This window comes from Glycine soja, chromosome 18 (genome assembly GCF_004193775.1).
Source record: "Glycine soja cultivar W05 chromosome 18, ASM419377v2, whole genome shotgun sequence".
In the NCBI taxonomy this organism is placed as follows: Eukaryota; Viridiplantae; Streptophyta; class Magnoliopsida; order Fabales; family Fabaceae; genus Glycine; species Glycine soja.
In genome coordinates, this window is record NC_041019.1 from 57,140 (window position 1) to 69,349 (window position 12,210).

At 34.4% G+C, this 12,210-nt stretch overlaps 2 protein-coding genes across 2 annotated transcripts; one reads left to right on the top strand and one right to left on the bottom strand.

Moving 5' to 3' along the window:
* Nucleotides 1-1,169: 1,169 nt before the first annotated feature.
* LOC114397504 (pheophytinase, chloroplastic-like) lies at nt 1,170-5,014 on the top strand. The gene is made up of 8 exons (XM_028359562.1): nt 1,170-1,425; nt 1,505-1,597; nt 1,691-1,902; nt 2,000-2,144; nt 2,216-2,288; nt 2,926-3,072; nt 3,151-3,276; nt 4,331-5,014. The coding sequence occupies exons 1-8, from the start codon at nt 1,274-1,276 to the stop codon at nt 4,415-4,417; spliced, it is 1,035 nt and encodes a 344-aa protein (XP_028215363.1). The 5' UTR covers nt 1,170-1,273; the 3' UTR covers nt 4,418-5,014.
* A 2,603-nt stretch (nt 5,015-7,617) lies between these two features.
* Nucleotides 7,618-10,330, bottom strand: LOC114395872 (IQ domain-containing protein IQM2-like). The gene is made up of 8 exons (XM_028357739.1): nt 9,939-10,330; nt 9,736-9,850; nt 9,561-9,626; nt 9,365-9,453; nt 9,175-9,262; nt 8,842-9,081; nt 8,647-8,748; nt 7,618-8,549 (listed from the first exon to the last, which is right to left on the bottom strand). The coding sequence occupies exons 1-8, from the start codon at nt 10,238-10,240 to the stop codon at nt 7,872-7,874; spliced, it is 1,680 nt and encodes a 559-aa protein (XP_028213540.1). The 5' UTR covers nt 10,241-10,330; the 3' UTR covers nt 7,618-7,871.
* Nucleotides 10,331-12,210: the final 1,880 nt, after the last annotated feature.

The window sequence follows — 12,210 nt, forward strand, 5'->3', positions numbered from 1 at the left end:
TCATGTATGCATGTACATGTACACATATATGCATGTGTGTATGCCTAGTATCTTCTTTTTACAAAATCCATAATCTCTTATAAATTATTTATATGGAGTTTACAATTAGTTTATGTGAATTAAAATTTATTAACGGATAAAAGAATATTAAATGATGTAATAGTTTGTGTAAATTATGCATTTATAGTTTGGTTACTTATATATAATGACAAATGAATTCAAAGTTTATAATCTCTTCCACATTACTTTTATGATATTTATAATTTATTTATGTGATTCAAAATTTATTATAGTCACTTAGGATAAATTTGGTTCATTTTTATAAGACTTAATATGTTTTTTATCATTGATAAATGATTAAATTTTATGTTTAATTTTATGTTTAATCCCTATCAATTTGTGTGTGTTGTTGATTCTTGATAAATTTTTATTTTATTTTTTATCTTTGTCGTTAAGATATCTTAATTAAGTAATAACATATGCATTAAAAATTAAAAAATAAACTGTGGGAGTTTTAAAACCATCATAATCAATTGAAAAAAAAAATGAAAACTTATCAAGATTAAAAATATATTTAAACAAAAAATTATTAGCAAAAGTTTGTTTACAGTATAGTCTCCTAAAATATGCAAGTATTATATTGTGATTTCCTCTTGTGTGTTAAAATGTACATTCATCTTTCTTGAAGAATACAAACATATTATTATACTTTACTCTCTTTTGTTAAAAATAATTGTGTGACTATTTTCACCTTGTTTTTAGAGATTTAAATAATATATTTTTCTCTTCTCTTATTTAAAAATATTTTGTCTCCTTCAATAGATGAAAAGGTACCACACTTTTCACCATTTTTATATTTTCTACAACAAATCTAACGATTTCTATTAATAATATTTGTTTGACAAAAACCATTTAAATAATTTATTTATTTTTGGAAGAAAGAAAAGGAAGCTTCAAGGTTGAATTAAACATCCCAACTAAGTTATTATTTTATAAAATATTAAATCATTTGTTAATATATTTCAAGCATTTTTATAAAATATATTTTTCTAAATTAGATAAATAGGGAAAGAGAGTATTAGGATTTGTCTCTGCACATTTTATATTTTTTGAATGGATAATTTGTTTTATTATTATTTGTGATTAGAGGAGTTTGGCAAGGGTGTTAAGCGATACGTGGCATGAGGTAGAGCAGAGGAATGGGGCGACGAGAAATGAGATAGAAAGGGGAAGTGGCACTGGCGAATGAGAATGAGTGTAGAAAAGAAAGTCCATGGCCATGAGTGTGGGCGTGGCATTGCCATCCACCACCACCAGTCTCAGTTTCCTTCGCTACCGCTCTCGCTCTCCAATTCAAAATAAAATCCGTTTTCCCCGTCAAATTGTTTCTAAATTAAACAGTGCAGAGGTCCAGGTTCAAACCTGGTAATTTTGCTTTCTGAATCACGTAATTTTATTTTTATTTTTCTGTTTTTTGAAACAGTCTTCAGGCCTTGTATTGTAGCGTGTGGGATTGGAGGGGTTACTCTATTCGCTATCAACATTCTGGAAATATTGGCCCTGCACTAGTTTTAGTCCACGGTTTTGGAGCTAACAGGTAGGTGTAAATTACATTACTTTCTTCATGTCTTTTGTTTGGTTCTGCTGTTATTTTGACTATTGAGTGTTGTTTACTTCATTGCATTTGCAGTGACCACTGGAGGAATAATATTTCAGTTCTTGCACAATCCCACCGGGTGTACTCCATCGATCTTATTGGATATGGATATTCAGATAAACCAAATCCTCGTCAAATCGGAGACCATTCCTTTTACACTTTTGAGACCTGGGCCACTCAACTAAATGAGTTTTGTCTTGATGTCATCAAGGACGAAGCATTCTTTATATGCAATTCTATTGGAGGTCAATTTTTTCAGCTGCCTTGCCCTTGGACTGTTTTAACTTTCTCTTCATCCACTATTCTGATATTACTAAGAATTTGTTCTTTATTTTTCTGCAGGAGTTGTTGGTCTTCAAGCGGCTGTGTTAGCACCACACATTTGCCAGGGTATTATCCTTCTCAATATATCTCTGCGTATGCTTCATATAAAGAAGCAGCCTTGGTATGGAAAACCTTTCATCAGATCGCTCCAGAGATTGCTTAGGTAAAAATGAAACAAAGGTTTCTTTGTATGAACTTCAGAGATTTCAAGCCTTATCATGCTTTATGTTGTAGGGATACTGATGTTGGCAAATTCTTCTTTAAAACTATAGCCACAAAAGAATCTGTGAGGAACATTCTTTGCCAGGTACTCGTCTAGCTTAACAGTCAATTCATCTCTTTAAAAACTTATGCCTTCAAGTATGCTGGACAACCAAAGAAAAAGGAAATGCCAGACGATGAGACTGTTAATGAATTAGAATAAATTTGAATGAATCTGATTGATAAGAAGGAGCCCAAGTGTTTGACTACATGAAATGGGAATAAGTCCCTGAATACAGAACGAGATTCACAGAAACAGACTTACACTTATAAAAGAGGAACAGAAACAGTGCAGGTACTTGGAGGGGTGGTGGGTGGGCTTCCTCCCTTCCCAAATGTTACTCACAGTTCTCTGTCTTTCCCCTCTCCACTCTTCTCCCTTTATCCCATTCCCATTACTCAAATCTGTTTCCTGGCCCTAGATGCCATGTGGACAGGTTGTTACAAGCCACTCTCTCTATGTACTGACTACACTTCCCTTGCACACTGCCCAAAACAGCCTCTAATCTCCTACATTCCCTCCTAGTTTTCTTTATACCCACCCACTTGTTATGGATGAATATCTTTCACTGGTGCTGCAAGTGGCCAGCTCCAAGGTGTATCATGCTTTGTAATTTGACAACTGAGGATGCTCTTAACTGCAACTGTAATAACTAATGATTGCTTATGAATTTCTTTGACAGTGCTATCATGACACCTCCAAGGTTACAGATGAGCTAGTGCAGATCATCCTTGGTCCAGGTCTGGAACCTGGAGCAGCAGAGGTCTTTCTCGAGTTTATTTGTTACTCTGGTGGCCCTCTTCCTGAGGAACTACTACCTCAAGTAAAGGTAAGCCTTCAAACACCAGTAGTTTGAGAAGCCAAAATCCAACAAACATAATAATATGTGTAATTTCTCTTCTTTCAGTGCCCGATTTTGATAGCATGGGGTGACAAGGATCCTTGGGAACCAATTGATATTGGAAGAAATTATGAAAATTTCGATTCTGTTGAAGACTTCATTGTCCTTCCCAATGTTGGACATTGCCCCCAGGTACTCTCTCTCTCTCTCTCTCTATTGTGTTCATGCCCTTGCTTGCTCCCATATGTAATGATTATTTTCATTTTCCCTCATGGCTTTCTTAAGTTAGTATCAACTTAAAATTGCCAACATATTAACACCATGACATGTTAAGAATTGAAAACAAAAAAACATAGCAAGAGAAAGACAGAGAGAGAATATTGTTGGTAGAAGATTATTTTGCTTCCTGTCTACATGTTTATTTATATAAGGTGTTTAGAAATTAGAATATGTCTGTACATGGGAATGTCTGTCAATTTACTTATTATGCTTAATTTCAGCATCATCAATCACTGATCATTGAAAATTAAGTACAACTATGAATATTCAACAATTTTTTAAGTTTATTGGAAGATATCAGTTATTATTTAATATGTTTTTGAGCTAAGGGAAGTTTCTTTACTACCTGCTTAACCAGTTTCATGTCTGGCTCTCATTATCTCCTGGAAGGCCTTGCCAAATGCAATTACATTTGTCCTGGAACTTCAAAGCTCTAAATTATGATATTGGCTTTCTTAGTGTCAACTTAATTCATTTGCTTTGGATCTGTCATATTGTCCTACTCCCATAGTTATACTTGCCTCCCCCATACCCTGCATTTTGGGCTAGTTCTGGTGAGAAGTTTCATGCGTCCTTTACAAATTACAATCCTAAACTTTTGGGTGTCCTTTTAAGGTGATAAGCCTGGAAAATTAATTTCAAAGACTATTTAAGATGTACTATTTAATTTGAAGAGACAAGAATGGTTTAAATTATTGTGGACTATTCAAATTTTAATCAACGAGAGGAGAGAAGGATCATTTAATTTCACCCCATAGTGAAATTTACAGCTCATAAAATCTCAATAATATCAGTACATATTATCATTATGAAATTTTATGTCCTTGTTTTTGGTATATGTATCTTCTATTGTTTAATTTCTCCTTACATTAGTATTTGTTCCAACATTAAATGGTGATATTTCATTAAATATCGTTATTATCTTTTTGACAAACTTCTCACTTTATTAATTGTGCACTTCATGAAGGATGAAGCACCTCATCTCGTGAACCCACTTGTTGAGTCATTTGTGGCACGCCATGCTAAATCCTCAACTAGTACATCGCATTGTTAATTGATTCGCCAACAGTTTTTTGATGCTGCTCAACTCATTGAAATTGTGTACATTTCTCCATTTGCTTCCATTAAGACCGAGTTTCATTTTCTGTTCAGTATAAGCATTATGTCCTTGTATGGTTACAAATTATGAGCGGTTGATACAAGACCCTGTTTCCAACATGAATGCCAGCCTTAGAACCCTACATAGTTTTGTAATTGTCTCCTGTTTCAATGGAATCGTATTTCTCAATCAAGAAAATTTTGCCACTTTGTTTTCTTTTATTTATTTATCTTTGGATCATGATCATTTGGATAGAAAGCAATAGTGTGATAGTACGACCTGGGCTATGGGCTTGCTTCAAGTTGTCTCCACTTCTAGTGGACGCATCCGGTGCAAGGAACTTTTCTTTCAAAAAGAAATTCACACATTCCACTTTTATGTTATAGACTTATGGTATATCATATTCATATGCCAAGGGAGGGCTTCACTATGTATTGGAGACATTGTTAGAGATAATTAGAATTTAGTTGGTTTGTAGAATTAATTAGTATTCTTGTATTTGTATATAAAGCATATTCTAACTTACTGTATATTCACTCATTATTCAATTTACTACAATTTATTGATATTATCATAGTTTCTTGCCTCCACAATTTGGAGTTCTTTGTTGTCACAACCCTCACTTGGGCCAGGTCTCAGGTCACAACACTCAACATATCGTCCAAGATATTCACTAATAACAATGTTGATTATAAATACTAATTATCAAGTGTCTCAAAACATCACAAATACATCATCAGCATATCTATAAGAGAGAATCATTTAAATTTTAAAATAAAGGAATCCTCTCTAAATCTATTACTACCTGGTCCCTATAATTGCATTATACTGGAGTTACAAACAAAATGTCCATTAGACTCAATGGAAGCCTACCAAACGATAATCAAATTCCTGGGTATGTCAGCAAATCCTAGGAAGTCGGATATTCCACTATTGTGTATCTGAGAAAATGAAATAGGGGATAAGTCACAAGGACTTAGCGAAAGCATAAAATACAAAGCGGACAGATAGGAGAGCACAACATAGCACAAGTCTTTGCATTCAATGAAGTTTAAAAAAATGACATTAAATAAATAAATAAATAAAATGCACTTGCTTTTCGAAATCAATGTAGTCAAAGGAATATAATTTTAGAACTACTCATAAACAGGTATTCAAGAATAATAACTTTATAATCAAACTTTTCATTTCACTATGTGCACATAGACCACATTATCTTTTCATTGTGGTGAACAGTAATTATATAGCCACGACATTTAGCTCGTAGGTTGCATTATCTCTTCGTTGTAGTGAACGGAACATATAAATATATTATTAGTAATTGACTCATAAGTTACATTATCTATTCGTTGTAACAAACGACACATATCATTATACTATGAGAAATCGACTCATAGGCTACATTATCTTTTCGTTGTAGCAAACGACACATATCATTATACTATGAGAAATCGACTCATAAGCTACCTTATCTCTTCGTTGTAGCAAACGACAATTATAATTATACTATGAAAATTTGACTCATAGGCTACATTATCTCTTCGTTGTAGCAAACGACAAATATAATCATGAACTCACAATAAATAAAATAAACAAATTATTTCACATTCATCCTTTTATATACATTATCAAAATCTCAAATAAATTTCCAAGATCATACAGAATGTATATATATTGAAGTTTAATTGTTTCTCCTAAAGGAACTTTAAAAAAAATGTCGATAAGTAGATTAGCTACTTACCTAAATAGCGCAATCAATGTCTTTCACTATGAAGATCAACCACCATATTTTCCACGGGATCTAACCATTTAAAATAATAGAACAAGGGATTAGACAAAATCCTCAATTTTAGAAAACCACAATAATCCCTAATACTTTTCTAACCCTTTTCATACGGTTCAGAACTAATCAGTGTTATAACATACTCATCTAACACAATGGGTTATAAATTTTTACCAAAGAGATCAAATAGAAAAACCAAAGAAAATGCATAGTGTTTTCCCTTTTTCTCCGGCCACCTTCTTGTGCATGGAAAGACACAAGGATGCAAAATGCTTGAAAATTTCGGAACAATGGAAGGAGATGAGTGAAAGATTGAGAGATTAAATTTTGGGGAAAAAAGAGATAAGGTTTGAGAGAGAGGGTGGGTTACTGAAAATAAGAAAAGGAGGTTTGGGAAATGGGGGGAGGGGGGCGGATCTCGAGTGTAGAATGTGGGAGGGGAATTCTCCAGAGTCATAAGCTGATGGGGGGTGGGTTTTATTATTATTTTTTTTTCCTTTTAGTGAAACAGTGCGTTCCATTCTCCCTCCCTAAAAAAAAAAATTCATCCTCGAATTTGATCTATGACTAACCTTGACTCTCAAACAAGTGAGGGTTGTGACATTTGTCATGTTTGTTAACATAGATTGGAGCTCTTGTGATATCTACCATGTAAGGAGGAAAATTTTCACTTCCTTTGTTCAGAAAATCGAAGACAAAACTTTTAGTTCGTTCCACTTTCCGTTTTACTTCATTTGGCAGTGACCCTTCGATATTGTGATTTGGTGGCAGATAGTAATGGATGGTGAGAATGGCTCTGGTGGTAGACCATGCAAGACGATGAAATTTGATCAGTGGTTGTAGAATGTTGAATAAAAATGTATGTATGATGAGAAAGTTTAGGTTTGAATTTTTCAATTACCGAACTAAATGGCAAAATAAGGTTTTTTAATGTTTGGTCTGACGCAATAATAAATTTGTAGGAAAAATTAGTTTAGCCCCCCTAATGGGCTTCCAGGATTCATTTCCTCCTAAGTGGTAATAATATCACTCTGTAAAACTGGGAGTTATCAACCACTTCACAACCTGCATTGAGCATTGATCAATGCGGCCTTCCTACAAGTCATTAAACACCTCCCAAGCATCCTTGACGTTTCAATCTCACATGCAGAAACAGAGACGGTGTTGATACAAGGTTGGAAAAAAGTTGTATTTTGATTTGGTGAACGCTGAGTAACAAAATAACCAAAAGTTACGAGGCAGGGCAGGCCACTTTGTTCTGTGATGTGAAGTAAAATCCCCAGTATGTTTCTAGGAAAAAGTGCATTTCAAATGCGGTTAAAAAAACATTCGTTTCCGTATAAAGAGGATAACTATATGACATAGGAATCGCTTAAAGTTAAAATTATCATCATCAATAATAATATGATTGAGTCCCAGCACTAAGGGTCTGCAGTACCTTCCATGAGTTCAGTAAATTTGTTCCATGAATTTGTTTCCTTTGTATTAGGAGGCATAGACCTTAAAGAGTTGGAGAAATTCCATCCCATATTTTCCATGAGTGGGATACAAAAGAAGTCCTATATGGAAAGTGACAAAAGTTTCCTATTTACACAAAAGAATAAACGAACTGGGCATTCCATTTACTCATGACGTATGAATAACTGGTATCACTGATATCCCTCTAACCAACGGGGTATTGTGCTCAAGTCCTCGAAGCAGACTTTTAGGTGATATTTTTGAGACTGGAGTTGAAACTCTAGGAGATGTAGAGTGGCAACCACTTCTTGGAGACAGGCTAACTTGTTCCAAGGCTCTGAACTGAAGCTTGCAAGGGTAGTCCCTCACGCAGCCAATACGAGGTCCAACTCCCGTTGTCCATTTGCAAGACAACTTTTTCCCCAGTTGGTATGATTTCATTTCTTTATGTGAGGCAATCCTTTTAAGTGTTGACTTTTTTGGAATAGTTCCTACGTGACTGTCATCGTCAAAGAAGTTTTGCTTTGTGATTGTGTTATCTAGCTCTGATGCAAAAGCTTGTTCTGTTTCTTGATCACCTGTTGGAGAATCCATTTGGAAACTCTTACTACTCAGCCCAGCACCTCCTTTCTCGTTCTCTGGTCCTTCAAGCACATGACCCCTTTTTGGTATTTCAAGACTGGTTAGATCTCTTCCAAAAATCTGGAATTGCCTCGTCTTATGTCCCACTGGTGCAGAAGTCCTCTTGGTTTCCATCAAATTGGCCTTCTCTTCAGCCTCCAAGCCACTCATGTTCTCAGTGAAGTCCTCTTCCGATGAGTGATATTCCTCATCAACTGAAGTCATCTGCACATAGCAAAGAGAATTTCCTCAGAATATTTTCTCATGTCGTTTAAACATCTAAAGCACTAGAAAGGAATGCATAGCCTTTAAATTTTGATACCTTGACATAAGAAAGCTGCACGTCATTCTCCAGAAGGAATGAAATAAATTCCTTGAAATTCTCTTCTGTAGGACGATAATGTCCACTGTGAGGCCAAACTGCCTGATGAAATAAACGACAAAATCATATCAAATATTAGCCACTTATGGCAGCATGAATCCAGCCAAAAATATTAGCCTTTTGCCAGATTTTTACCTTCAACATCCCATATTCAACAACTAGTCTCCCAGCACAAGATGTGGCTCCCCCAGCCAAGAAGCTAGAATGCTGAAATGAACCTTTCTTCTTCTTGCCAACATACAAGATCTTGGATGTGCTAAGGACAAAAATCCACTTGGTATGTGCACCTTCACCAGTAGTGTGAAGTAGCTTTCCTGATTGCCTGTAGAAGAACCTTCCATCCTTCACAACAACTTCATATGGCAATCTTTCCATCTGGAAGACAAAATAATGAACAGAAATTTAAATCCAAGATAGCTCAAGTAAATATATCTGAGAGGATATTCACTTGAATGAAGGAAACCTTACCGGGCCCAGATATTTAATACACTGATGTTGAAGTTTAGATCGAGGGCACTTCTCAAGATTTACCTCCTTTCCTTCTCCTATATCTAGCCTGAAATTTCAAAGAATATGCTTAATGTCAACCCTGGTGATCTAAATCTATATGAAATAGTAGCCTAAATTGTAACCCATATTTTTTTATAAGGAATATTACCAATAGAAGAAGGGTTCTCTGCTCTGACACTTGAGCCATTTAGCATAATAAAAGTGTAGATTATGTCCATACCGATGGCGTGGATCAATCTGTTTGATGCAAATTAAAAGTAATTCAGTAAATAATAATTGATGAATGACCGACATGCCAATTTACAAGTATATAAAGCATTAGTATGATCAAGTGTATGACTAACTGCTTCAAGCCAGTGCTGCAAAGCAAGTTTTTGAGCTTTGTCATCTTTTGATAAACCATTGCCAACCTGCAATCACAAAGAAATGGTAAATCATTTCCTTATAGCTTCAAATTTAAAAGGATAAGCTTGGAGAAAAATAAAAAAAAAATCCGAAGAAGCAGAATGCTAGAAATACCTTGGCAGCTCTGGTTGTAGCTCTAGACCAACGGGAAATGGCAGTTTCATGTTTCTCAATGTTGAAGAAAGATATAGAGCTGTGCTTGAGTTCAGCAAAATCTAAGAGCTTCCACCTATGTATTAAAACAAAAAGATAAAATTAAAACTCATGGAGAGTTTAGTAAAGAAGGACAGAGGTTCTCATTGCAGTAAATAAAGTACCAGCTTTGTTCAATAAGAATTGCACAATCTGCTAGCTTTCTTCTTGTACGAAAGCTTTTGTATACTTTCTGCAGTTTAAGTGCAGCCCTATATTTGGGGTTATCTGGATCCAGTAGTGCTGATTGGATATCTTCCTCTGATCGATCATCCATCACTTTGCTCCTTTCGCTAATCCTTGGCATAGTCATGTTTTTCTCTTTGTCGATATCTTTTGAGTCGAAGCTCACAAATGTGTCGTAGTGGATTGTTATCTTTCCTGAATCAGAGTTGTAGGTTCTAAATCTCCTATTTGATTTCGTCATTGCCAAAGTTTATGGAAAGGATAAAAAAAATACGTGAAATGAGACGAGAATGTTTATTGTGAATATAAGCGGACAAGTACTGAAGTTATATGATGTTGTGAGGTATCTTCTTCCCGCTCATTTATGAATATAAATAGCAGCAGCGGAGACTGTAGAGAAAGAAAGAAATTAATAATGGACTTTGCGTGAAAGACAGAAAAACAGGGTTTCCTTTTTCGCACCACGTGCAGCGGACATTTCACAACTACAAACCCACGCAAGGCATAACCTCAACTCTCGTCTTCCATTTTATATTTACGATAATTTTTATTGGATTTATTTGTGCTTTTCTCTTGAATATAAGAAGAAGAAAAACATTATATCTTGGTATCATTTTGGCATGTGATATCTTCATATCTTTCTTTAATCATCAGATACCGATAAAAAGAATGCTATTTATTAAAATACTTTGAAATTTGAATACCTTGTATGTTTTAAATGTCTATTTAATTTATTCTTTTGAATTATTATTTTTAATAAATTATAAATAAAAAACAGTATTTGTGATATTAAAATTAATTTTTGACTACTACTACAAGTAGTTTGTACTTTGTATCCTTCAAATTATTTGTCTGATTCGATTTTATTAATTAATAATTATTTGTCTGATTCGATTCTTTGCCTCAATCACCTTATAATTAATATGTTTCATTGTATTGTTAAAACTTCAAATAAAATATGTTAATTGTTTTATAATTAATTTTTTTAAGAATAATTAATGTTTTATAAAAATAGTCTATGTGGAACTAACAAAGCATTAAAAAAATATTAACAAACAATAGTTATAGAAATGAAACAACCAGTTTTATTTAAAGCTTAATTTGTATACCTGTGGGAGGAGAATTCCTTTTTTTTTTCAAACAAAAACATAGATATGTTTTTTGATGAAAATTGTTCTTCTTTGGAAATTCACTGTTATTTTTCATCTGTTAATTAATATTTTACAATTAAAGTAACTACTTAATACTAATAAAAGAATTTATGGTTTGACTTACCCTCTTTTTCCTGCATCCATGATATCTCGGATGAGAAGATGCGCATACGTTCTATGTTTTTTGTAAAATAACCCTTTCTCTTTTTTGTTTATGTTTCCGTTAGAAATCTTCAATTAAGTTCAATGCAATCCAAGTGAGAATGAGATTGACACGATCAATATCAACCATTCGCCACTGCTTATGTCAGCTAAGATAACTCTCGTACCTCCGCATTAGTGGTAACATAGCTTAAGCACCAAGCTTTTCAATTAGTCCAAGTCTATCGGACCAAAATCAAAATATGGTGTCATTTTTTATACTTCCCTTTGACGCTTGTTCGGCACGAATTTTGACCGACCGAGCAACTTATATGTTGAACCTTTCGTACATACTTTATATAAAATTCACACAATAGATCATTTCAGCAATGATATTCGTCCCCATGGTTTGAAAATGTGCACTCATTCTTCCCATCTACTCTCATTGACAACTGTATATTTTTGTGTCTGTAAATTTTATCATATACATAAATAAATAATGAAAGTTAAATCAAGAATCTTTCTAGGGTAAATTTCTAAACTTTGGGTACACTAGTGAAGCATGTTTAATCACCGTTCGATTTATCATGAAAATAATAAGTGGCTGAGATTTTTCACTTGTTACTGGTTAAGTGTGTGTGATGGAATTTTAAGTTTGGCCCCAATATAAAAGATTGGTTGGGGCACTTTTGCGAAATAGAAATCTTGGATTTGGAGGTCGGAAGACTCGGAACCTAGGATAGTGACGACAATGGGAATGCCAGGGGGCAGGAAATCTTGGTGTTTCGTTCGTGGTTCTGACTTTTTTATGCTAACTAACTCTCGGATTCCATTTTCGCTTGGTTCGATTGTTGAGTCTTGGTCGGAATCATTGCCGTTGGTAGTGTTGAGACTTTCTCCCTGAAGGGTCTGAACTCTG